The sequence below is a fragment of the Esox lucius genome, chromosome 5 (genome assembly GCF_011004845.1).
Source record: "Esox lucius isolate fEsoLuc1 chromosome 5, fEsoLuc1.pri, whole genome shotgun sequence".
In the NCBI taxonomy this organism is placed as follows: Eukaryota; Metazoa; Chordata; class Actinopteri; order Esociformes; family Esocidae; genus Esox; species Esox lucius.
In genome coordinates, this window is record NC_047573.1 from 10196179 (window position 1) to 10224019 (window position 27841).

General features: G+C 46.0%; 1 protein-coding gene across 3 annotated transcripts; it reads left to right on the plus strand.

Annotated features, from left to right (window-relative positions):
• The first annotated feature begins 48 nt into the window (after positions 1-48).
• LOC105005621 (arf-GAP with dual PH domain-containing protein 1) lies at positions 49-27833 on the plus strand. 3 transcript variants are annotated; one of them, XM_013133856.3, is made up of 10 exons: positions 49-389; positions 18928-19058; positions 19448-19539; positions 21246-21328; positions 24684-24796; positions 25116-25280; positions 26051-26134; positions 26228-26362; positions 26480-26708; positions 27042-27833. In XM_013133856.3, the coding sequence occupies exons 1-10, from the start codon at positions 299-301 to the stop codon at positions 27068-27070; spliced, it is 1152 nt and encodes a 383-aa protein (XP_012989310.1). In that variant the 5' UTR covers positions 49-298; the 3' UTR covers positions 27071-27833. The 3 variants fall into 3 exon arrangements, with proteins under 3 accessions (XP_012989310.1, XP_012989311.1, XP_034148348.1); XM_013133857.3 differs by having other exon boundaries at positions 54-389; positions 25134-25280; XM_034292457.1 differs by lacking the exon at positions 49-389 and adding an exon at positions 464-491.
• The last annotated feature ends 8 nt before the right edge of the window (positions 27834-27841 follow it).

Consider the following 27841-nt stretch of genomic DNA (forward strand, 5'->3'; position numbering starts at 1 on the left):
CAGACCACTGGAGGTCTCACTGCCACTGCAGAAGCGTGTGTGGAGTGGGAAGAATGAGGGAATGACAGACTTGAGATAATGCAGTCAGCAAGACTTTGTAATAGAGCTGTGGTCAGGAGAGCGAGAGAGAGAGAGAGCGATGCTCTTCTTAAACCTTAAAATTTTAATTTTGAGGAGTGTATATAAAAGCATTGTTTCCCATTTCCTGGATGGTACAAGGTCATAGTATTTTTTGCTTCATTCTAGTAAAAGTGAGGTTGTATTGCAGTCTTTCGGATTGGGTGGAGATCAAACAGTGATGGCCTCGGAGTCGGAGAGGAGTAAACGGCTTTTGCAAGATGTCTTAGCCAGACCTGGAAACGATGTGTGTGCTGACTGCGGCAATGCAGGTATGCAACGAACGGTGAAAAAGAGAGGAGCGCCAAATAATTTACTGGACCTTTTGCATGTGCTTGCGTGTGCATGCGAGGAACTCGGGATGTATCTTCGTGGTAAAGAATGCACTTGAGCTGCTGTTGAATCATGAATATAGCCTACTGTCTAATATTTGTCGTTGTGACAGCTTGTCAGTCAGTGATCTCCGTACGTGATGTCTCTGTATTCTGTTATACGTAATTATTTATTGTGCACTTTAAAGCCAATTGGTGTGGAAACAGGATTTTTCTTTTACCCGAGACACACCTTTATTAGAGCCTGTGTGAGTAGCCCGTGGAGCATTGCTGGACTATGGACCTGTAGGGCTTTATGCTAAAGGGTAAACTGCCGAATCTTGACATTTGCCGACCTGGAAAAAAAAGTCCTATGCTTCCTTAAATACTTGGATACGTTTGTTTAAATAATTGGCCACTCTGACCTTTTAGAATTAACCACGATTAGGTGTGGTGATCTTGAGTCATACATGTCTGGCTGTTGGTCACTTGTTGTTTGCCATTTCGTAGTGTTTTTGTTGTCGTTATGGTGTGACACGTTACTATTTAGAGGTTTTGTAGGTGTAACGTGCGCATTTTCATATTGTGGAATCATTTCCATTTAGATTTACAGTAACTACTGGCACTTCCCTCTTAGTTCCCTCACCGCCACTTCTGCATCCATTCTTCTTCTCATCCCTCTGTCATTTCACTGTAATAAAAGCAAGCTTCGGGCGGGGGGGTGGGGGGGTGGGGGGGGGGGGTACCAGGATTGAACTGATGCCCAGTGCTGGAGCTTTGCCCACACAATATGTCTTGGCAGTGGGCACCTATGATTGGCAGTGGCACCCTGTCTATAGGTTTCATGAGAAGTCACCACAGAGATTCTAAACACATAGTTTTGCTACTGTCAGTCTGTGCTGCATTTCTTTTTGTGATGCAGATGTCAGACAACACCATCGCCATGTGAGTCTCACCTTGTAACGTGCCAACGTCTTACTAATGTGTTGTGCTGTGGTTATAAGTGTTGAATTTTTTCACTTACAGTCAAAAATGTTTGAACAGAGAGAATTATTAGAGAACCACATAGATCGAATAAGGGTTTTGCTCAAAGAGGAAGTAGTGTATTTGATTGTTACACCAGTATTGTGCCACAGGGAAAGCTATGTTCCCACACGCTGATGATGTGGGTCATACAGTATTCTACCAATGTTTAAAATGTCTCTCCTGCTAATATAATAAAGGCAAGATATTTCACTTCCTTGCTTGTAGCTAGTAAAGTCGTCTTATCATAATGTCTGTAGTTCAAGGTTAGAACAACATTTTATTGATTTTATATAAACTTAGAGCAGCCATTTTTGCCTATGGGTCAGATTTATGTTCAGGTTAATATTTAAATACCACCAATGAAAAAGCTACACCTTTTTTGATAACACAAACCATTTACAGAGGAACTAGTGCTATGATATTTTTGCATGAAGCGTAGCTGGAAAGCTGAGACCCACACAACCTCAACTCAGGATTCTTCCCTTCAACGGCCACAGCCCACAGAGAATTGCTGAGATTTTTTTTCCACAAGGAAGCTTGTTTGTCAGGGAGATAACACCAGATCTAAGGCAATATTCAACTTTTGTAAGCAAGAATGGCTGCTGGATATTAACCACAAGCTTGGCTCAAAGCATCAGAGGTGTAAACCAAGTGCTAGGCACTCTGTCCCAACATTTGTCTGTCCCAAACCTTTGGCCTAACTGGATGGAATTAATTCTTAGTCTTGCTGCTAAAAAATTATGGACAAATGTTAGAAATGAGACTGTGATAGCTTGTTGTGTCTCTACCCTCCATGAAGGGCTGAATTAAAATGCTGAGGAACTGAAGCTTTACTAGTCACCGACCTGTCTCATCTGGAATAGCATGTAATAACTAATCAGATGCACATGCAGGTACACATACACACAAATCGCTTTTTCCCCTTTATTTCTTGGAAAGAAATAAAGCTTATGGTAACAGTGCCTCACTTGGCTGTTAGCTCTGTCAGACCAGTGCCCAGAGAAGCAGGAAGAGGATGTGGTGAAAGCAGTGTCGAGTAGACCTTCCGCCTTCTGTTACAGTGGTGTCGAGTACACCTACAGCAGTTGAGCTGATGTACTGCGTGCTGTGGTGGTGAAGGGGTTAAAATGCAGGGAACCTGAGATGAAATGCATTAGAGTGAGCAATTAATGAATCAGTTGTTGACCTTGTTACCCCCCCCCCCCCCCCAACAGTGTTTCTTCACTGTTCGAACTGAAACATTTCTCTACACACACACACAAGTTTGTACAGCTACCCTCATGGGGACCAGAAAAAAGAAATTGCATGCTCCCTTGCCCCAAACTTAACCCTAAACCTGACTCTAACCCTTACCCTAACCCTAACCTTAACCTAACCATAAACCTAACCTTAACCTCAATAAAGTAACATTTATGCCTAAACTTTACCTAGATGTAATGCCTAACCTTAACCCTAAACCTAACCAACAATGCCTGAAACCCCAATTCTAACTATAAAATCAATTGTAAGTTTGACCCTAAACCTAAACCCTGAGCTGGATATTGACTTTTGCCTCACGGGGACCGGCAAAAGGTCCCAGTGAGGTCAATTTTTTCTGGTTTTACTATACTCATTGGGACATTTGGTCCCCATTCGTTCAGTAAGACCTAACCCACAGGGAATGTACCTTATGCTAAGGTAATGCTTTGCATGACACCAACAGTAATGTCATGTGGGTCCTGTGATGACTGCATCCACTGAGGGAAATCCCAGTGACAGAACAGAAGCCGGTTTGGGTGTTAGTATTTACTCATATTGCTAGACATACCCAAAGGCGGAAATGCATGTGATTGGTTGACTAGGTGGAGAGGGCGGGGCTTGCTGAATGCTCTGATAAGATGTTTCCACAGACATCGCTTTAACAAAGGGTTCTGCATTTTTCACGTATATGATCTTGCATTCTGAAAACGCAGGTGTATTGAGCATGACACTCCATTTTTATTGTTAGTGCTATCCGAAAAGTCTCATTGTCCAAACCCTAGCTATGAGCTGTGATTGGCATGTTTATCGCCAAAGTTACCTGTTATATTCGTCCCACTCTTCTCTCCTGTAACTCCTCCTACACAAGGAGTAGCTAGCATGATATTTGAAACCCACTCTGACAGTAATTCACTGGGTTAGGAAAAAATAGCATGTATGGAACCTTCAAACATCTAAACACAACTCTCAAACCCCCCAAAAAACGTCACAGCTCGTTATTTTCTTACATGTACTACCATTCAAAAGTTTGGGGTCACTTAGAAATGTGCTTGTTTTCGATAGAAAAACTAATTTTTGTCCATTAAAATAACATCAGATTGTCTACACTGTACTTCTGATCAATGTTATAAATTACTATTGTAGCTGGAAACGTCTGATTTATAATATAATATTTATATAGGTGTAGAGAGGCCCATTACCAGCAACCATCAGTCCTGTATTCCAATGCCACGTTGTGTTTGTTTTAAAGTTTTCATTTTAAAAGTCTGTGATCATTAGGAAACCCTTCTGCAATTATGTTAGTACAGCTGAAAACTATTGTGCTGATTAAAGAAGCAATAAAACTGGCCTTTAGACTAGTTGAGTAACTAGTGTGTTTCAACTGATTCAATAAGTGCTGAGTCAGTTGATGTAATCCTGGATAATTTGAATGTCAAAATATTGAATGTCATGGATCGTGTTGTACCGGTAAAGGTAAAGAAAACTATGAGCAAACAGAAACACCATGGAGAACCACCATGATGGTAAGAACCCTGAAAAGAGAATGTAGGAAAGCGGGACGTAAGTAAGAAAACTAAACTTCAAATTCACTCTGACATCTATAAACAAAGCCTTGGTAGCTTCAACAATGATTTACGCAGGGCCAGACAGCAAGATTTATCGGGAATGATCAACAAGAATATCAACAATACCCGCACTCTATTTGTCATGGTCGACAAGCTTACAAACCCAATACAGCAGATAGCATCAGAACTCATGTCCACTGTGAAATGTAATGAATTTGCATGTTTCTTTAGTGAAAAAATTATAAGTATTAGACGGAACATCAGAACTACACAGTCTAACAAGGACTCTGTACCGTCACCACGACCCCCAAGACATAACTTGGTTATTATGTCGCATTTTAATACAGTTGATCAAAAAATCCCTAGAAGCTTCCACTTGCTGTCTCGACACACTGCCATCAGATTATTATTATTATTATTATTTATTAATATATATATATATATATATATATATTCTAACAATGGACCTACAGCAAATCGTTAATAGCTCTCTGCAATCAAGCATTTCCCCAACATCTCTAAAAACAGCTGCCATTAAGCCCCTATTAAAAAGAGAACACTGGATGCATTTATAATGAACAACTATAGACCTGTATCAAATCTACCTTTTATAGCCAAGATCATTGAGAAGGTTGTCTTCAATCAACTCAGCAATTTTGTGACCTCAAGCGGTCTCTTAGACTAATTTCAGTCAGGTTTCCGACCTCACCACAGTACTGAAACGGCCCTGATTAAAGTTTTAAATGATATACGGTTGAATACTGATTCTGATAAAATAACAGGTCTGGTTCTATTAGATCTCAGTGCAGCATTTGACACTGTAGATCATAGAACATTTATAGATAGGCTGGAAAATTGGGTAGGACTCTCCATTTAAAAAATATAGCCAGAATCAAAGGCTTGGTGTCCCAAAAAGACCAAAAGAAGCTCATCCATGCTTTTATCTCTAGTAGGGTTGACTACTGTAATGGCTTCTTAACTGGACTCCCCAAAAAGACTGTAAAACAGCTGCAGCTCATTCAGAATGCTGCTGCTAGAATGTTAACCAGGACCAAGAGAATAAAGCACATCACTCCGGTTCTTAAATCTCCATTCAGTTACAGAATAAATTGTGGTGCTTTTAGTTTATAAATCTCTGAATGGTTTAGGACTCAACCATCCATTTCTGATATGTTTGAAGAATATAAACCGAGCAGGGCTCTTAGATCCATGAACACAGGTCAGCTAGTAGAGCCCAGATTCCAAACTAAACATGGAGAAGCTGCGTTTAGCACTTATGCTGTACACAACTGGAATAAACTACCAAAAGATCTTAGATGTGCCCCAAACATATACATTTTTAAATCCAGGTTAAAAACACTTCTCTTTTCACGTGCCTATGACTGAGCACTTAAACTTTACCACACTATTTAGCCTTATAGCTTCCTATGTTTTATCCAATTTTTTATCTTTGTTTTCTTATTGTATTTTTTATTATTCTGATGTTTTCATTTGTTTTGATGTTTTCATTTGAGTATTTGTTTTTGTGTTATACCTTCATCTTTTTCTTTGTAAAGCACATTGAATTGCTTCAATGTATGAATTGTGCTCTATAAATAAACCTGCTTGCTAGAGCATCAGCAATTGTGGGTTCGATTACAGGCTCAAAATGGCCAGAAATTAATAACCTTTTTCTGAAACTCAACAGTCTATTCTTGTTCTGAGAATAGACTGATGATATTCAATGTAAGAAATTGCCAAGAAACTGAAGATCTCTTACTGTCACGAGGGTATTGTGGTGGAGAGGAGGAACCAGGCGCAGGCAGAGTGGCAGACATTGTGGTTATTTAATAGAAAAAGGACACCAAGCACTTCTACAAACTGAAGTTAAAAGAAAGATTTAAAGAAACCGAAACACTCACCACTGACACGAAACATGCAGAGACAAGGAACAATGACCGACAAATGAAGGGAGCAGAGGAGCAACATTTAAACACATACTAATGACTGAATAGGGACCTGGTGTGAGTGATAATCAGAGACAAGACACGTAACAAGTCCGGGATGTGTTCGTGGATGAAAGGAAAACCCGGGAAAAGTGGGAGAGGATGGGGCTGTCCGTCACCTCACCGTCACAAGTACAATGTTGTGTACTAATTCCTTCACCGAACAGCGCAAACTGTCTCTAACCAGAATAGAAAGAGGAGTGGAAGGCCCCAGTGCACAACTGAGCAAGAGGACAAAATATATTAGTGTCTTGATTGAGAAACAGATGCCTCGCAGATCCTCAACTGGCAGGTTCAATAAATAGTCCCCGCAAAACACCAGTCTCAACGTCAACAGTGAAGTGACAACATCAACAGTGGCTCAGGGATGCTGGCCTTTTTTCCAATCTTCCATTGTGTTCTTTTGCCCATCTTAATCTTTTCCTTTTAAGGGCCAGTCTGAGTTATGGCTTTTTCTTTGCAAATCTAAATAGAAGGCCAGCATCTTGGAGTCACCACTTGATCTTGAGACTGCGCTGACATAATTGCAAAAGGGTTTTTAAATGGCAAACACAGCGTGCAATTGGAACACAGGAGTGATGGTTGTTGATAATGGTCCTCTTTACGCCTACAGTATGTAGATATTCTATTATAAATCAGCCGTTTCCAACAACAGTAGTCATTTACATCATTAACAATGTCTACACTGTATTTCTGATTAATTTGATGTTAATTTATTGGACCAAAATGGGCTTTTATTTTGAAAAACAAAGAAAAGGTTTCCCCAAACGAACAGTAGTTTGAACAGTAGTATAGCTCAAAATCATGTCTTCTTCATATCTACACAAATCATAAGCAGTTTTTTTCCATGGGGTGCAGGCGAAGTCCTCATCAGAAACATACTTAATTAACCATATGATTCAAGCTCGTGTGAGGATCAAGGCTGTCAAAAAAAATTATGAAATCCAGTGCTTGATAATTCGTTATTTAAAACATCAAAAAGGAAATCATATTCAAATCAAGCAACCTGTGTTCCGTGGTTATTTCTAGTCCCCTGAACCTTACCTAACCCTATTCTTACATTTTGAATGTAAACCTCAACTGGGTGCCTTTAGAGAGTCCTCTGCACTTGGTTTTCTGTTAGTCAGGTTAATCTTCTGTCCCTGACCTCACCTCTGACTGTGAAATGGAGGCTCGTTCTGATGTGCGTATCCATAGAAATGTAGTAATTGTTTACAGTCACAGGGCCACACCCTGATTACATGTTCTGGGCATTTCGAGCTCAAGCATACAATGACACAGGGGACAGCGTTTGCGCTTGTGTCTGTGTGAATGTGGGGTGTGTGAGATCTTGGCACTTTTCTGTCGTCTGCCCCCCCCCCCCCCCGCACCAGAGAGGGCCTGTCTCTCAAGCTTTCTCATCCTCCCATGAAGAAATGCAAGACCACACTGTCACTCTACTGCTGGCTCTCATCTGACTCCCTCGTGTTTGTCCGTGTGTGTGTGTGTGTGACCAAGAAAAAGGACTTAGTGTTTGGTTTTGGGAGGCGTTCATGTGAATGTGGTTTGTTATAACTAGGTGTGAATAGAGCGGGGTTGATGTCTAATAGGATGGTCCTGCGCATGAGCGTGTTTCCACGCACACACACAGAGTGATAACATCTCTCATGTCTTAGCGATCCACATGCTAACATGAAACTCTACTTTCTGTGTCCCAATATGACCAAGCGCAAACCCAATTCCTGGCCGGTACATTTTGTTTGTGTACTCCTTCCGTAGCACAGTGCTTTCCGTAGGCTTCTCTCATGTGTTTGTCTGCCAGCAACACAATAACACTGTCTCAGTTCAATATCCAACCATTTCTTGAGGATTGGGATACATATTTATGAGCAAAGGTTGTAAAAAAAATAAATATATATTTTAGATTAACATCCCAAAAACGTAATGGGTAAGCTTATGCATTCATTACAACTTGTTAGATAGGTGTTATAGTTTTAGGTTGTGAAAAAATATTACCACTTTTCCAAAAAAAGTTGGCACGCGTAAAATTCATATAAAAACACAATGTAATGATGTGCAAATCATTCATCCCTATATTTATTTGAAGGTAGTACAAAGACAACATAACAAATGTTGAAACTGAGACATTTTATTGTATTTGGAAAAACACATGCCCATTTTGAATTTGATGCCAGTAACATGTTTAAATCACATTTGTGGTATCTACTTTTTGTGAAAAACTTTGACTTGTTTCAGTCAATTTTTCAATGTTTTGTGATGTTAGTCTATATGTCTCACTCATATATATCCACCCTCTTTGGGTATATTATGCAGAGAATAAATCATGTTTCATCATTCAAAAGTAGGTTTGACAGAGAAGTTCAAATCCTGGTCAAGTGTTCATCATCATTGACACTTAATATTGATCTCTCACAGAGCTATGGCCTACTTAGCCTTCACGTCCACCCTGTTAGGTTACAGCCTGTTAGAAATATGAGCAAAATCTCATGTGAAAATGGCAAATAGCAAATTCACACAAAATCTTGGCAACGGTTTGCCAGAAGGAAAGTGGGAGACTTAGAGAGCCAGTGGAAGAAGATTCAATGGTCTGATGAGACCATTGCTAAATGCTAAGCGCATTGTTTGGCACAAACCTGCTGAAGTCTGCAAGACACTTGGGACTTTAGAGAAGATTTGTCTTAGCAGGACAAAGACCCCAAACATACAGCCCAAGCCACACATACTGGCTTAAAAAGAGAAAGGTCAATGTCAAAGCCCGGGCTTCAATCCAACTGAGAATATGTGGAAACTGTTTTAAATTGCTGTTCACCAATTTGATGATGGTTGAAAGGTTTAGCAAAGAAGAATTGACTGAAGAGAGTGAATACTTATGTAATTAATTATTTTCAGTTGTATATTTGTAAATACTTTAGAACAATTTGTGTATTTTATTTTTCTCTTCGACATTATGGGCTTTTTGTGTTGATCTGTGGCAAAAAGTGCTAATTCAATTACCACACTGTTTCCAAAATAGTTGGGGTGCTGCGTAAAATGTAAATAAAAACAGAATGTTGTCAGAGATGAAAGGAACCCAAACGCAGACTGGATGAGTGCGGTGAAAATCAATTTAATATGAGGGTTGTCGTGGGCAAGCAGAGGTTCGGTACACGGGCTGGCGGCTGAGGTACAGACAGGGAGTAAGCAGAGTAGTCGTGGGCAAGCAGAGGTTCGGCACACGGGCTGGCGGCAGAGGTACAGACAGGGAGTAGGCAGAGTAGTCGTGGGCAAGCAGAGGTTCGGTACACGGGCTGGCGGCTGAGGTACAGACAGGGAGTAGGCAGAGTAGTCGTGGGCAAGCAGAGGTTCGGTACACGGGCTGGCGGCTGAGGTACAGACAGGGAGTAAGCAGAGTAGTCGTGGGCAAGCAGAGGTTCGGTACACGGGCTGGCGGCGGAGGTACAGACAGGGAGTAGGCAGAGTAGTCTTGGACAGGCAGGAGGTTGGCACACGGGCTGGCGGCGGAGGTACAGACAGGGAGTAGGCCGAGTAGTCTTGGACAGGCAGGAGGTCGATACACAGGCTGGTAAAGGTTGTCAGGAGATTCCTACAAACACAGGGAAACAGAATTAGCAGGATCGACACGCAAGTATCTCAGGGATTTGGTTGTGAGCCGTGACACATACGGATGTGGATCAACGATCCGGCAGGGACGGTTCGTCAGGGCTCCTCAGATATACAGCCGGTGATGAGTCAAGCGGGAACAGGTGTGTGATTGGGAATAGGGAACAGCTGGTACCGGCTCTATTCAAAAGAGTGACGCCACGCCCCTTAATGCGTTGCCCTGACAACCTGGAGCAATCCAAGACAGAGCACCTCAGGGAAGGGAGGACATGACAGTACCCCCCGCCGACGGACGCCCCCCGGGCGGACCACCCGGCGCACCAGGATGGCGCAGGTAAAAGGCGCGCAGCAACCCGGGGTCCAGGATCTGCCGCCGAGGCAACCAACACCGCTCCTCCGGCCGGTACCCCTCCCAATCAACAAGGTACTGGAAGCCCCGCCCCCGCCGGCGGGCCTCCAGGATCCGGCGCACCGTGTAGACTGGACCCCCATCGACCCACCGAGGGGGGGGCGGACGAGGAGGAGGAGGCAGCAGAGGACTGAGGAGGACCGGCTTCAAGCAGGACACGTGAAACGCAGGATGGACCCTGAGGGACCGCGGCAACTTGAGCCGAACCACTGCAGGGTTGATGACCTTACCAACCACAAAGGGGCCGATGTATCTGGGCGACAACTTCTTGGAGTCGGTCTTCAGTGGCAGGTTCTTGGTCGAGAGCCATACCTTATCACCCACGGCGTAGGCGGGCGCTGGGATGCGGTGGCGGTTGGCATGCCGTTGGTACTGACCCGCCGCACGGAGAAGTGCCGCCCGGGCCCTATGCCAGGTCCGGTGGCAGCGGCGTATGTGATGCTGGACGGATGGAACGGCCAGGTCCTTCTCATGGGAGGGAAACAGAGGCGGCTGATAGCCATAGAGACACTGGAAGGGGGACATACCTGTGGCGGCCGTAGAGAGAGTGTTGTGGGCATATTCCACCCACGGCAGCTGGGCTGCCCAAGTGGTCTGATTCGCCCGTTCGGCTTGACCATTGGTCTGGGGGTGGAACCCGGAGGATAGACTGACCGTGGCTCCGATTGCGGTGCAGAAGGCTTTCCAAACGGCCGAGGCGAACTGGGGACCCCGATCGGAGACGACGTCACAAGGCAACCCATGGACGCGGAAGACCTCCCGGACGAGCAGGGACGCGGTCTCCTTGGCTGTGGGGAGTTTAGGCAGGGGAAGGAAGTGGGTGAATTTACTGAAACGATCGACTACGGTAAGTATGACGGTGTTACCCTCAGAGGCCGGAAGGCCGGTGACAAAATCCAGCGCCAGGTGTGACCAGGGACGACGAGGAGTGGGCAGAGGACGCAGGAGGCCCGCACTGGGCCTGTTGGGGCCCTTGTTCCGCGAGCATGTGGGGCATGCTGCAACGTACTGCCGAGTGTCCTTCCCCATCGAGGGCCACCAGAATCTCCGTCTAAGGAAGGACATGGTCCGTGCCGTACCGGGGTGACAGGTCAGCCGGGAGGCGTGTGCCCATTGCAGCACCGTCGGGCGTACGGCGTCAGGGACAAAGAGGCGGTCTGGAGGACCGCTGCCCGGACCCGGGTCGGTCCGAAGAGCAGCTAGCACATCCTCCTCCACCTTCCAAAGCACTGCCCCGATTACGCGTCCCTCGGGCACAATGGTGTCGACCGGAGCGTCGGCATCCTCCCTTTCCTCAGTGAACGCGCGAGACAGAGCATCAGGCTTCACATTCCGGGAGCGGGGCCTGTAGGACAGCGTGAAATTAAAACGTTCAAAGAACAAAGCCCACCTGGCCTGACGGGAATTGAGGCGTTTTGCCGTTCTCACGTATTCCAGGTTTTTGTGGTCCGTCCATACCACAAACGGATGCTCCGCCCCCTCCAACCAATGCCACCACTCCTCCAAGGCAAGCTTAACGGCGAGCAGCTCCCGATTGCCCACGTCGTAATTAGCTTCTGCGGGGGAAAGCCGACGAGACAAAAATGCACAAGGGTGAAGCTTACCGTCCTCGGCTGTTCGTTGGGATAGGACAGCCCCCGCCCCCACGTCCGACGCGTCTACCTCCACCACGAATTGCCGGGACGGGTCAGGTTGGGACAGCACGGGTGCCGTGGTGAACCGGTTCTTGAGATCCCGAAACGCTAGTTCGGCCTCAGGGGTCCAGACGAAGGACCTGGCGCTGGAGGTGAGAGCGGTTAGGGGGGCAGCCACACGACTGTAGTTCCGGATGAAACGTCGGTAAAAGTTGGCGAACCCCAAGAATCGCTGCAGTTGTTTCCTGGTCTCAGGTCTTGGCCACTCCAGCACGGCATCAACTTTTGTTTTATCCATCCTCACCTGTCCCTTTGACACAACGTATCCCAGAAAGGTGACGGTGCGGGCATGGAATTCGCACTTCTCTGCCTTACAGAAAAGCTTATTCTCCAGGAGTCGCTGGAGGACCTGCCGGACGTGCTGGACGTGTTCGGCAGGTGTTTTGGAGAATATCAGGATGTCGTCCAGGTAGACGAACACAAAACGCCCCAGCATGTCCCCCAGCACGTCGTTAACCAGGCATTGGAACACTGCAGGCGCGTTGGTCAATCCGAAGGGCATAACCAAATATTCAAAGTGGCCAAGGGGGGTGTTGAATCCCGTCAACCATTCATCCCCCTCCCTGATCCTGACCAAATGGTAGGCGTTACGCAGGTCCAATTTGGTGAAGACTGCTGACTCCTGGAGCAGGTCGAAGGCAGTGTTCATCAGGGGCAAGGGGTATTTGTTCCTCACGGTGATGTTATTCAGCCCTCTTTAGTCAATGCAAGGCCTAAGGCCTCCATCCTTCTTGCCTACGAAAAAGAACCCTGCGCCCAGGGGGGATGAGGAGGGACGGATGAGCCCGGCTTCCAGGGATTCCCGGATGTATTTTTCCTGCGCCTCCCTTTCAGCCTTGGAAATGCTGTACAGACGGCCTCGAGGGTAGGTGACGCCGGGCAGTAGTTCAATTGCGCAGTCATAGGGTCGGTGAGGAGGAAGAGAGAGAGCCTGTTGTTTGCTGAATACTTCGCTCAAATCGTGGTACTCTGCGGGAACTCGGGACAGATCTGGGGGCTGTGCATCTTTCCCCGGCGGGCGCTTTGACGGGGGACAAGCCGACCGGAGGCATTCGGAGTAACACGCCGTGCCCCAGGCGGTCACCTTTCCTGCCCTCCAATCGATGGTTGGGTTGTGGCGTACTAACCAGGTGTGCCCCAGGATCAAGGGGATCCGGGGGGAGTGGATGACGAGGAACCCGATGTCCTCAAGATGGTTGCCGGATAAACGGAGACGCACGGGCCTGGTCCTGTGCGTAACCCGTGCCAATAACCGGCCATCCAAGGTGGTTGCGTCAATGACCTCCTCCAAACGGACAGTCGATAGCCCCAGCTGTTCCACCAATGTGGCGTCGATGAAGCTGTCGTCAGCACCGGAATCAATCAGGGCCTGGTATTGGCACGTGTGGCCACCGACGGTAAGGGTTGCGTGGAAGAGTGTGCGTGGTTTGTGGCCTGGGAGGTCGTTGTTCGTGTGGCTCGCTAGGACGCCTCCTATGTCTAGCGAGCCCGTCGGTTTGACGGCCGCTGGGGACAGGAGGTGAGGTAATGACCCGAACGACCGCAGTACAGACAGCTGTTGCTGTCCCTCCGTCGCTGTTGTTCTTCCTTGTCTATGTGGTAGCGCCCCAACTGCATCGGTTCGGGTTCCGCCAGCGTCGCCTCCCTCTCCATGCCCGGAACTGCTGGTGGGCCGTTACGCCTCTCCTCTTCGGGGTGTCTGGAGAGTGGTTGCAGGGGACGGCCGCCCCGCTTTCTTTCTCTCCTCCATTCCCTGATCCGATTGTCCACCCGCATGGCCAGGGAAATAGTGTCCTCCAATCCCATGGTCTCGGGATATGAGAGGAGTTCATCCTTAAGTTGTTCACTGAGGCCGTTGTAGAACCCAGCTTGCAGTGCTTCTCCATTCCATCCGCTTTCCTCAGCCAGCGTACGGAATTCAACTGCATACTCCGCCACGCTGCGGACCCCCTGATGGAGCGAGTACAGCCGTTTGGAGGCATCCCTGCCACGGACTGGGTGGTCGAACACTTTCCTCATCTCGCTTGTGAAGTCGCTGTAGGTCTGGGTGTACGGACTCTGTCGTTCCCAGATGGCTGACGCCCATTTCAGCGCGTCGCCTCGGAGTAGGCCTATCACAAAGGCGATCCTGGACTTCTCCGTGGGGTAGGTGCGGGGTTGTTGATCGAATACGAGGCCGCATTGCAACAGAAAGGAACGACAGAGCCCCATGTCTCCATCATATCTTTCGGGCGTGGGAACCCATGGTTCCCTATCAGGGCATGGAGCAGGTGCTGGCGCCGGGGGTTCTGGTGCGGGTGCTGAAGCAGGGGCCGGAGGCTCGGCGGATGCATTGAGTCGCTCCTGGATAGCCGCCACGCTGGTAGACAGGCTTTGCAGGCCAGTCATTATCTCCTGAAGCGAGGTGCTGTGGTGTCCTAATAGGGTGCCCTGCATCGACACAGCCTGACGGACGGCATCCAGATCCGCTGGGTTCATGATGGCCGGATCGTTCTGTCAGATCTGAAAGGAACCCAAACGCAGACTGGATGAGTGCGGTGAAAATCAATTTAATATGAGGGTTGTCTTGGGCAAGCAGAGGTTCGGTACACGGGCTGGCGGCTGAGGTACAGACAGGGAGTAAGCAGAGTAGTCGTGGGCAGGCAGAGGTTCGGTACACGGGCTGGCGGCTGAGGTACAGACAGGGAGTAGGCAGAGTAGTCTTGGACAGGCAGGAGGTTGGCACACGGGCTGGCGGCGGAGGTACAGACAGGGAGTAAGCAGAGTAGTCTTGGACAGGCAGTAGGTCGATACACAGGCTGGTAAAGGTTGTCAGGAGATTCCTACAAACACAGGGAAACAGAATTAGCAGGATCGACACGCAAGTATCTCAGGGATTTGGTTGTGAGCCGTGACACATACGGATGTGGATCAACGATCCGGCAGGGACGGTTCGTCAGGGCTCCTCAGATATACAGCCGGTGATGAGTCAAGCGGGAACAGGTGTGTGATTGGGGATAGGGAACAGCTGGTACCGGCTCTATTCAAAAGAGTGACGCCACGCCCCTTAATGCGTTGCCCTGACAACCTGGAGCAACCCAAGACAGAGCACCTCAGGGAAGGGAGGACATGACAAATGTAATGATGTGCAAATTATTTATCCCTACCTTTAATTGAGAATAGCACAAAGACTAAGACAAAGAAACTGAGAAATGTTATTGTTTTTGGACATGCCCATTTTGAATTTGATACCAGCAACACGTTTCAAAAAGGTTGGGACAGGGGGGTGTTTACCACTGTGTTGCATCACCTCTTCTTTTAACAATACTCTGTAAGCATTTGGGAAATTAGACCAATTGCTGTAGTTTTGAAAGTGAAATATATTCCCATTCTTGCTTGATACAGGATTTCAGCTGCTCAGCAGTTTGGGGTCTCTTTTGTCATATTTTTTATTTCATAAAATACCAAATTATTTCAATGGATGACAAGTCAAGACTGCAGGCAGGCCAGTTTAGCACCCAGACTCTTTTACTACGGAGTCATGCTGTTGTAATATATGCAGAATGTGGTTTGGCATTGTCTTTCTGAAATAAGCAAGGCCTTCCCTGAAAATACATTGTCTGGATGGCTGCATATGTTGCTCCCAAACCTCTATATATTGTTTAGCATTAATGGTGCCTTCACAGATGTGCAAGTCACCCATGCCTTGTGCACTAATGCACCCCCATACCATCACAGATGCTGGATTTTGATCTGTGTGCTGATAAGAAGCTTCATGGTCTCTCCTCTTTAGTCCGGAGAAATCAGAGGCAGTGACTCCCAAAACATTTCAAATTTAGATTTGTCAGGCCACAGAACAGTTTTGCAATTTGCCTCAGTCCATCCTAAATGAGCTCGGGCCCAGCGAAGGCGGAGTTGGTTCTGGATCTTGTTTAGTTATGGTTTATTCTTTGCATGGTGGATTTTTAACTTGCATTTGTGGATGTGGTGATGTACTGTGTTCACAGACAATAGTTTTCAGAAAGTGTTCCTGGGCCCATGTGGTGACTGTGATGCAGTGTCACCCGAGGGCCCGAAGATCATTGCCATCCAATATTGGTTTTTGGGCCTTGTCCCTTGCATACAGAGATTTATCCGGATTCTCTGAATCTTTTAATGATATTATATACCGTAGATGGTGAGATGCCCAAACTCTTTGGAATTTTATGTTGAGCAATGTTATTCTTAAAATGTTGCACTGTTTGTCCGCACAGTTTTTCACACTAGTGGTGAACCCCTCCACATCCTCACTTCTGTCAGACCCAGCCTCTCTGTAATGGTCTTGTAATACCCAATCATGTTACTGACCTGTTGCCAATTGACCTAATTAGTTGTGTGATATTCCACCAGGTTTAGTTTTTTATCGTTACACAATTTTTCCAGATTTTTGTTGCCTCTGTCCCAACATGAAACGTGTTGCTGGCATCAAATTCAAAGTGGGCATATATTTTTCAAGAAAAAATAAAATGTCTCAGTTTCAACATGTGATATGTTGTTTTTGTACTATTTTCTATTGAACATATGGTTTAAATGATTTGCACATCATTGCATTCTGTTTTTATTTACATTTTATGCAGCGTCCCAACTTTTTTGGAAACTCACATCAGCACCACAATGAGCACAGGGCTCCAGTTCCCAACACGCCACATCCAGGTCCACAGTTTCCAAGTTGTCACGATCATTGTTTCCCGTTTATTGAGTGCAGCTGTTACTGTTACTGTTTTCAGCACTCTTTAGGCGCATCTTGATGCCCAGACTTCCCTCTCCCTAGACACTTCCTCCAGCTCTTCCGGGGGGACACAGAGGCGTTCCCAGGCCAGCCGGGAGACATAGTGCCTCCAGCGTGTCCTAGGTCTTCCCCAGGGTCTCCTCCCGGTGGGACGGGCCCGGAACACCTTCCCAGGAAGGCGTTCCGGAGGCATCCGAAACAGATGCCCAAGCCACCTCAGCTGACCCCTCTCAATGTGGAGGAGCAGCGGCTCTACTCTGAGCTCCTCCCGGGTGACCGAGCTTTTCACCCTATCTCTAAGGGATCGCCCAGCCACCCTGCGGAGAAAGCTCATTTCGGCCGCCTGTATCCAGGATCTTATCCTTTCGGTCATGACCCAAAGCTCATGACCATAGGTGAGAGTAGGAACCACGACAGACCGATACATTGACTGCATTACTGCAGAAGCTGCACCGATCCGTCTGTCAATCTCCCGTTCCATCCTTCCCTCACTCGTGAACAAGACCCCTAGATACTTAAACTCCTCCACTTGAGGCAGGCACTCTCCCCCCAACCTGAAGTGGGCAAGCCACCCTTTTCCGACTGAGGACCATGGCCTCGGATTTGGAGGTACTGATTCTCATCCCCACCGCTTCACACTCGGCTGCAAACCATCCCAGTGCATGTTGAAGTTCCTGGTTTGAGGGGGCCAACACGACAACATCATCCGCAAAGAGCAGAGACGAAATCGTGTGGTCCCCAAACCTGACAACCTCCGGCCCCTGGCTGCGCCTAGAAATTCTGTCCATAAAAATTACGAACAGAACCGGCGACAAAGGGCAGCCCTGCCGGAGTCCAACATGCACTGAGAACAAGTCTGACTTACTGCCGGCAATGCGGACCAAGCTCCTGCTTTGGTTATACAGGGACCTGACAGCCCTTAGCAAAGGACCCAGGACCCCATATTCCCAAAGCACTCTCCACAGGATGCCGCGAGGGACACAGTCAAAACACATGTGGATTGGTTGGGCAAACTCCCAAGAACCCTCCAGCACCCCGTAGAGGGTATAGAGCTGGTCCAGTGTTCCACGGCCCGGACGAAAACCACACTGTTCCTCCTGAATCCGAGGTTCTACTATCGGCCGTATTCTCCTCTCCAGTACCCTGGCATAGACTTTCCCGGGGAGGCTGAGAAGTGTGATTCCCCCCCTTCTTAAAAAGAGGGACCACCACCCCGGTCTGCAATCCCAGAGGCACTGTCCCCGACCGCCACGCGATGTTGCACAGGCGTGTCAACCAAGACAGCCCCACAACATCCAGAGACTTGAGGTGTGATCAATCTGCCAATGTTTTTTAGGATTTCAGTGCCTGAACTAAGAAACATTAAAATGTTAAAACATTTCCTGTCCTTGTCCACCTGGTCATACTTCTGACCTAGTCTAAAATCAAATAGACTCTGGATTTAGCACAGAGAAATGTATTTATTATTCCAATTGGACTCTTAATATCTCACTCGTCACCCCTCTGAGCCTGGGTCCTCTCTAGGTTTCTTCCTAAAATTCAACCTTCTTAGGGAGTTTTTCCTAGCCACTGAAATTCAACACTACTGTTGTTTGCTCCTTGGGGTTTAAGGCCGGGTGTCTCTGTAAAGCACTTTGTGACAACTGCTGTTGTAAAAAGGGCTTTATAAATACATTTGATTGATTGATTGATTAAAACATAAAGCTTCCCTTTCAAACCTGCCCAGCGCTGACATGGGTTAGGGTAGGTTGGTGTCCTTAGGGTTAGTCGTTAATGGTGTTAGTGTGTCTGTGTGTCTGTGTATGTAGAGGTCTGGTGAATAGGGCTTGAATAATAATTTGTGTATTTTGATCAGTGATTATCTCAGCCTGTTTCCTGTGCTCAGCCTAAATATGATTTCAGAAAGCCATATACTGCAGGTCTGCTGTCCGTAGTTGTTACGCTGTCGCTCTATTTCTCTCTCTCTCCGTCTCTGCACAGCACGTTATCTCTACTCCTTCCAGTTTATTTGCTTAATCTACTTTGCACCTAACACCTTTTGAGTGGTGTGATCGTCAGCACTTTTGATGTTTATGGTTCATTTTCAAAACTGTTGTACTGCATTAATGACGCTTCCCCTTCCCCTCGGTTCCTCTCCCCTCTTCTCCCACCATACCCCCCCCCCGTCCCCCTGCTCTCCCTGTCCACTCCGGTCCTCCCCGTCCCCTCCCTCGCATCACCCTACCCCGCGTCAGAGCCAGACTGGGCATCGGTGACTCTGGGAGTGTTTGTGTGCCAGGCTTGTTCCCTACTACATCGAGGCATCCCCCACATCAGCAGAGTCAAGTCTGTGCAGCAGGAAACATGGGAAGCTTCGGAGGTGGAGGTCAGTTACCCCTACCGAGTCAAGGGGAAGCTCCATTGCATAATGCAGATGTGTTGCATGGACAAAAAGACATTCAGACTGAAAGATCGAACACTGCAGGTTGGCACATCTTTTCAAAAATGCAGTGACTGATTTGGGTATTGAACTACCTTGAAGTAGGGTGAATCACGTAGTGCCAGCGGGGAGTTTTTCAATTGATAGGATTCAGACTACTACATTTACAGTAAATTGATTAGAGTTGCAGATAATCCCATTGCAGGAAAAAGCACGAAGACAGCAAACAAGATGCCTCGACAGCGTTTGATTCCACTTTGAGTTTTCAGTATTAACCATGCCCCTTGTACATTGTGCTGTCAGTGCATTCATTGATTTGTTCTGTCTGTCGTCAGCTAATGGCTGCCGTGGGTAACGAAGCCGCTAAGGCCAAATACGAACAGAAGGTTCCGGCGTTCTACTACAGACCGAAACACACAGACTGCAAGTAAGTCCACCACATTGCTGAGGCGTTATTTTCTAATTACAGTGTTTGGCCAGCTGTGTCATGTCCTGTTACAGTACAGCGTTCACTGTTTCAAACCACTACTTTAATGTTACACTCTGCAGTTCTTCTTCCTTTCTGTGTGTGTGTGTGCTTGTGCTTGTGTTTTTATTGTAAAAGAGAGAGATAAAAATAGAGGCAGATGTGGCAAAAGGCAGAAGTGTGAACTGCTACTACCGGGGTTAAAACAGCCGTCTCTTGAGGAATTCAGTTTGAATGTAGAGTCTTGAAGAAATTTGAATTGTCTTGGAATTATATTGTTTGGTGTGTTTAAATGGGAATGTAACTGTCATTGTAAAAAGACATAAGTATTGAATCTAAATTGTTTCAAATGACCAGTTAATGAAATATATGCACATATTATAAAAACATTACTGAAGGTTGGTTTTAATCAGTTCAGTTTGAATTTCTATTTGCCCAAAATGCTGCTGTTTGGTTGTTTGAACTGTGACATTGTTAGTGTAAATGTCAGATGGGCATTTCAATCTAGTTAAATTAGTATTTACGGAATGGTAGTTCCATAAATGATATTAATTTAGGAATTTCATTCTTGAAATGAACTTAAAAATGGAATTGACAGGGGTTCAATTATCTCTGAATCCTAAGATTACTACAGAGAAACAGCTGATGTATGCCTTTTGAAAACAGTGTTGTCTTTATGTCTGTTCCATTACTCTTATCTGTGTGTACATAACCAGAGCATAATTACTTGGAGGACTTTGACAGAAAAATGCTAAATGGGGAAAAAGTTGAGAGACACCTGGGATCGCTCTGTCATTGTTACATAATCAGACCTTTGAGGTATAGTGTTACTGATATGTTATAGAAAGACACCACCTGAACATTTCAGAAGATGAAGAATCACATGTGTCTCTAAATTGTATTCTATAACACAGTAAAGTGAAATGTCATCACCAAAGTGTGCTGGCCAGTGCGGGTAGACATCACGTGATTACACGCGGAAGAAATCTAGATATTTGATATTGTCCTGTATATACTGTAGCAATATCATAGAGAGGACAATAAAGAACGAAGGAGTGAAGCGAAACGATAGAGTGAAGCGAGCTAGATGTTCAAACTGTCAGAGAGATAGGACATTCTGTTGTTGGCATGGTGATGTTCTTTCCTCTACACACACGCAACCAAATATAGATCCCCTATTATTCCTCTGTTTACTCATGCTAATAGTCCCTCTCTTTATACTGGGGAGAGGAGTGTGTGTGTGTGTGTGGTTGAGTGTTTTAAGTCCCCTCTTTAATTATAGTAACCCATAGCTAATCAAGCCGAGTGAAGACATTTTGCCGGTCCTAACCAGTAAAACAAAACAGGCTTTTATTTTAGCCTTTGGTGTTGAGGTTAGGGTTATGTAGACGTTTTGGGTTGGAATTGTGGTTAGGGGTTAGAGTTGGGGGTTAATAGGATTTTAAAGGTGTCCCAAAATGGCTCACAAATGTAGTAAATCAATAGTATTTGTGTGTGTTTCTGTGTGTGTCTGTGTGCGTATGAGATAATAAAATCCGCAAAAGCCAGATGAGTAGAAATGTGACCCGTGTTCTCCCAGCTTGGAAGGCCATGATCCATACACCTACCGCATGGCACCAACACTATAGAAGGTGAAAAGCCGTCCTTTGCTCTTCCTTGTCTTCCAGGCTGCTGCGAGAGCAATGGATCAGAGCCAGGTACGAGAGGAACGAGTTTGAGTTTATTGAGAAACAGGAGCCTTACTCTGCAGGTGAGCTGGCACTCGTACACACAACACACGCACAGCCTGCACACACGCCCACACACAACACAACACACTCACACCCTGCACACACACACCCAACACACTGACACCCTGCACACACACGCAGATACCCTGGACACACTGACACCTTGTGCGCACGCACACACAAACACACACACACGTTTGTTTATATTACCTCACGGGGCCCTGAAAAACTAAATTGCGTGATCCATTGCCCTAATCTTAACCCTAAACCTAACCCTTACCATAACCCTAACCTTAACCTTAACCTAACCTTAATCGAAACCCAACCCTAACCCGTACCTTAACCTCAGTAAAGTAACATTATGTCTAAACATTAACTAGATGTAATGCCTAACCTTAACCATAAATGTAACCAACGCCTGGCCCCTTAAAGAAATCCCAATTATAACTCTAAAATGAATTGTACGTTTGACCTAAACCCTAAACCGGAAATTGACTTTCCCCTCATGAGGTCCTAAAACATTTCTCCACAAGGCATGTTTTTCAGGTTTTACTATATATGGGGACAGAATTGCACACACACTGACACCCTGTGCACACACGCAAACACACACCCTACACACACACTCACATGGAGTAACATGTTTGTACACATACACCCCCCCCCTAACTTAAGGAGGAAATGAGATATTTTTTATATGCAAAGCTGTGAACGCCTAATGTTAGTGAACTGGAAGGTGCAGGGTGAATGTGTGTGTTCTTCCTTTGTGGTTATGTTCTCTCTGAGACGGTGTCAGAGAATGACTCAGGCTCCGGTTTCATTGCATGAAAGCACTCTAGTTCTTATTGGAGCCAGAGTGGACTCTCATTGATTAAAGATGACCTCATGTGTTTACTACGAGATTTGATTTAGGCGCAAGCCCACGCAAACAACTGTAACGTTCAGGAACTCCCAACGTGGAATGCCTCACAATCAGGTGTAGCTCGATTATATCCCGCAGGAATTCTCATCAGTCATTCTCACTATCCTGTGTATCCCCGCACAAGCTAACACCAAGCTATGAACAAGCAGAGCACCCTGAGGGCGACTCCCCACGTTTTACCAGGTGCAGTTAACCGCCGATTTGTGAGGCTGGTGACTCTAACGAACATATCCTCTGCAGCCGAGGGAACTCTGCGTCTTCGTTTCTGGTGGCGGTCCTCGTAGGAGCCTGTTTCATCATAGTGTTTGATGGTTTTGTCATTGAACTTGAAGAAACTTTCCAAGGTCTTGACCTTCATGTCTCTTTTCTTATTTGAGCTGTTGATGACATAATATCAACTACTACAGTTCGGACAGAAGGATGGACTTGACAGTGATGTTGGCCCGATGGCCCCGGGCCAGTATGAAGTCAATTCGGGACTAATGATCGGATTGTAAAATAATAATCGCATCATAAACTTGACATCCTCCAGTTGTTTCGTAATCTGTCACACGCACAAAACTAACACATTTTTAGCTCAGTGCAAAAAAGTATTTACCTGTTTCGACGTCAATGGAACTCAGATGCACTGTAGTCTGTCCTAAGTTCCCGGCTAGAGAGGACAAATGTGGGCCTTTGAACAATGTCACTGACAACTTTTGCAAACAGTCCCTGACCAGCCATGCCAATAATAAACAGCACCTGGTTAGCATGACAGCCTAGCGGATGGCTGACAATCCGTCTCCATGGCCCTTGACTGTACTGCCCAGCAATTTAAATGCAGATGCCCATTGGGTGATGGCACGACTTATAACAACCACATACCTAGTAACTAAGATGGACCAGCCGGTCGCCTTGTTCCCTGAGGTGAATTAGTTAGTGTTTTGTTTAAAAGTCAAATGTTTTGTTGACTTATCTTTTCATCATTTCTATAATTAGAAATGTTGTGAAAGAAATATAAAAAAAAATATATTTTATATATCCAGAATGCATTTCATAAATGATTAATCATGTTAAGTGATAAACGTATTTGGTTCTATGTTGTAACACTGATAAGTTACTACTTTTGGAACGAGGGACAGTAAAAAAAGAATTTGGGCCATTTATAAAAAAAATTATAATAACGTTGAGCCCTGCCAACCCTACCTTGTCACAGCTGAATGGACTGGCTTAAATGCGTTCCACTAATTAGCTTTTAACAAGGCACACCTGTTAATTGAAATGCATTCCAGATGATTACCGAAACAAAGGGTGGCTACTTTGAGGAATGTATAGTATCAAATGTATTTTGATCTGTTTGACGCTTTGGTTGCTACTTGATTCCATGCGTGTTATTTCGTAATTTTGATGCCTTCACTATTATTCTACAATGTTTAAAATAGAAAAACCTAAGAAATACCCTTGAACAAATAGGTATGTCCAAACTTTTGACCGGTTCTTTATGTCTAAAATGAATACTCCACAGTACTTCCCCTCATCCACACAGTGGTGGCCTCTTCAGGTCCTCCTGTAGATGTTCTCAGACAAACACCCCTCTGGAGAGCAGGGAGGTTGGTAAACAAGTGTCCGCTGTACTCGATGGCAGTATTCATTGTTATTGATCTGTGACAGCATGCAAGGTGAATGACTCATGTCTGACATGTATGAAAATGGGCAGATTGAGTTATGGAACATTCAAGGTGCTGGGTGGGAACATGAGATTGAAAATATATGTTAGTAAAAGGGGGTTTCAATTTGGGCCTGGTTGAAGAATAGAAATTTTTCCCCCCACTGTCGGCAAAATATTCAAGGAACTGCAAAATCAAACTCGTAAAAACGACAACGCACTTTTGAAAGTTATTTTGATGTCTGTTGTTCAACTGAAAATATGTTGCCTACATGCGAACCAGGACCCCTCCCCCCCCTTCCCTGATTCCAGTGTGAATAATGTATGTATGTGTGTTTGCATGGAGGGAAGGGATAGATTTAGAGAGATACACTGGAACAAAAATGTATATGGAGTGGTTGGGAGGGGTCAGGAATTAAAATGAGAATTGAAGAGAATGTGTAGCCTGTGATTAATTCCACACACGGTTCTGAGCTGCCTCCTCTTGTAATGACAAAAAGCCCTGTGTGCAAGAGGCCCAGAGATGGCCTGGGAAGGTCGTGTATTGAAAAAGATATAAATAGGGAGCTATGTCATTAACATGTTAAAGAATCCATTTTTATTATTAGGGTGGTTCTTCATTCTGTCTGTCATCTGTTCGTCTGGCTCTTTCGTTAAGTTTCATTACGCCAGAGTAATCTCTCCTTCTCTCTTTCTATGCCTTTGCCTTTGTGAGTTTGTCTAAACCACAGAGATCCTATAAAATGTCTGTGTAATATATCATCCTGTTGTCTGAACCACTGGGCCGTGTCTCTGTCTGTCTACCTAGGGTACAGAGAGGGGTTTCTATGGAAACGGGGACGAGACAACGGTCAGTTCCTTAGCCGGAAATTCATCCTCTCAGAACGAGAGGGGGCACTGAAGTACTTCAACAAGCAGGACGTAAGGCTGGAGTCTTCAATTCTTCCACCTAAACATGCAGGGTTCACGTAATGTCACACAAATAGAAGGGGCATCCTGAGGAATGTGATGTCTAGCTAACTTACGCTAGCGTCTTTCTAGTCGATCATCTCAGTCTAATCAGCTATGGGTTACTAGACATGGCAGGCTTCAGGTTTACATACTAGCAAACCAAAACAAACACCTCAACAGAGTCTGTCTCCTTACCTGTGCGGTTGTGCTGAATGTGCTACGGGCACAACAGATTGTACTGTTCCCGCATTAACAGCGTTAACGTGTACTGTGTTTATGTAGCATACAGTTTGTGTATCTGCCACAGGCGCGGGATCCCAAGGCGGTGATGAAGATCGAGACTCTTAACGCCACGTTCCAGCCGGCTAAGATAGGCAACCCCTACGGCCTGCAGATCACCTACCTGAGAGATAACAGCACCAGGAACATCTTTGTCTACCACAGCGACTCTAAGGTGACCATGGAAATGTGTCTAAGCAGCGAGGTGCCAGAATAGGCAACTCAAAAGGTTTCATTTGTGATGTACACAATCCTTAGCGATATCATGTATGACCAGACAGTATTATGGAATTTCGCCATATTGGCCTTTGTTTCTCATTATTGAGGAAGGTGTGAAGGTTACGGCGCCCTCTGCTGGTCAGTAGACATGGTAGTGAGCTTGAACAGGAGAGTTATTGAAACTCAAGTCTCCTGGGCATGTGTTAGGCAGGGCGGCCCAACCCTGTTCCTGGAGATCTACTGTCCTGTAGGTTTACTCTCCAACCCCATTTCTGACTAACCTGATTTGGCTTTTCATCCAGCTAATTATTAGAATCAGGCGTGCTAAATTAGAGTTGGAGAGAAAATCTAGAGGACAGTAGAGACCCAGGAACAGGGTTGGGCCGCCCTGGAGTTAGACAATAGTTCAGCAGTTCTCCCTTTTGCTACCATTTCAAGCCAAGCCTTTTCCACCAAATGTTTTGGCAATGCGTTGGATGAATCCAAAGCATGCACCGCACTGAACACAGCCTAACTGCTTCTGCGACGCTATACTGCAAGGCCTATGCTTTCCTTTGGAAAAGGACACAAACACAAAAAGCTGACGGTATTGTTGAGGCGTGAGGCAGCTGTCTCATAATATCTGTAACTTGTCTCATTATGTTCTGTGCTGTGGCAGGTTTACTATCTGCTCAGCGACCTAATAAGAAGTGTCGCTCACTGGAATACTTTTGTCTTCTTTCGTAGGAAATGGTTGACTGGTTCAATGCCATCAGAGCGGCCAGGTTCCATTACCTTCAGGTGGCCTTCCCAGGGGCCAGTGACGAGGAGGTGAGGCCACAACATAGATTTTTGAAATGATAATGGCCGACAGTGAATGAACACGAACGTGAAAGCGTGACACTGTTCTCTTGTCTGTTCCAGCTCGTGCCCAAACTGACGCGTAGCTTCATGAAGGAGGGCTTCATGGAGAAGACGGGCCCAAAGCACACAGAGGGCTTCAAGAAGAGGTGGTTCACCATGGACGACAGGAGGCTCATGTACTTCAAAGATCCTCTGGTGAGGGGTCCATGCACTACAACAACTGCACTAAAACCACCGATCTATTCTCAACCTAACTTTCATATAGGTTGAATACTTTGTCCTCCTGATTTCTCCCTCTGTGCGTCTCCTCAGGATGCCTATGCCAGGGGGGAGGTGTTCATTGGCAGTAAGGAGAACAGCTACACGGTGCTCCCGGGCCTTCCTCCCTCCACCCAGGGCCAACACTGGAACCACGGCATCACCATAGTTACGCCAGACAGGAAGTTCCTGTTCGCATGCGAAACGGAGGCGGAGCAGAAGGACTGGATTGCCGCCTTCCAGAGGGTTATCAACCGGCCAATGAGACCACAGGAGTACGCAGGTACAGTCACCCAGGACAGTGTGTTACCCAGGTGTGCTGGACTGGGGCCTCTGTTTGCTGAGCTGTGGAAGAGGACGCACTAGGCCATTGCTGTACGACAGTGATGACCCCCCCCCCCCCCCCCTCTCCCGAGCACCAGGGCTGATGTGTTTTCAGTCGAGAGCAGCCTGGTAACATGGGAATGTCCATGTGATCGCCTGTCTATGTAATCTTTATGTATCTATAATGCCCCCCTGTGTGATTGTAGGTCTGCGTGTGTTTGTGTGTATCTGTGATTGTGGCTCTATACTGTTGAAACACTAACTGACTGGAGTTCTGCTCTTCATTCTGTAGTGGAGGCCCACTTTAAACACAAGCCCTGAGACTGGACGCCGAACTGTATGCTACTGGACAATTCAAGTCCCACTAAGAACAAAACGGACAGTTTTTTTTCTCCAGAGACCCCCGGAAATAACACAAGTCCGTGGGCTCTACTGTACCTGGACAGAGGCAACAAGATGAGAGAGATTGAATAAATCGGAGGAGAGATGGATTACAGAAGAATTGAATTCTTCTGACCTGATGTCCAGACCTGGGGTCAGAGATCATGGGGTCTGAGGGGAGAGAAAAGCATGCAGAAAAATCAAAACCCCTACTGCTGTTCTCCACGTACGGTAGACTCTTCCACAACTCACCCCTGCTCTTAGTGTTGTGAGTGGTTCATCCCATGGTGTATGCTAATGAGTAATGTTCACTGTGTTAGTTGAGACCAGTGTTGTCATTCATTGATTGGACAGTTTTGATTGTTCTGCATAATCTGCATTCACTTAAATTTCAAGATGCTGACCAGACCTGTGCTTCTGGACAGAGTTAAACGCACATCTTGTGGCTGTTATTTATTTTGAAATATAAATGGTACTGTACATATTTTGAATCTCAGTGAATGCTGCTTCATGCAACAGGATTGTAATTTATTTAATATTGATATGATGCCGTACATGTTTGATATCCTTCAAGTGATTAAATGAATGTGTTTACCATGAAAAACACTAGAGGGCACTCTAGGCCACTAATGCATCACCAATAATGTGCATCTTAATTCTGCGGCTGTAATAAACTTGACAGGGATCCAAGCTGAGAACAATCCCACTAAC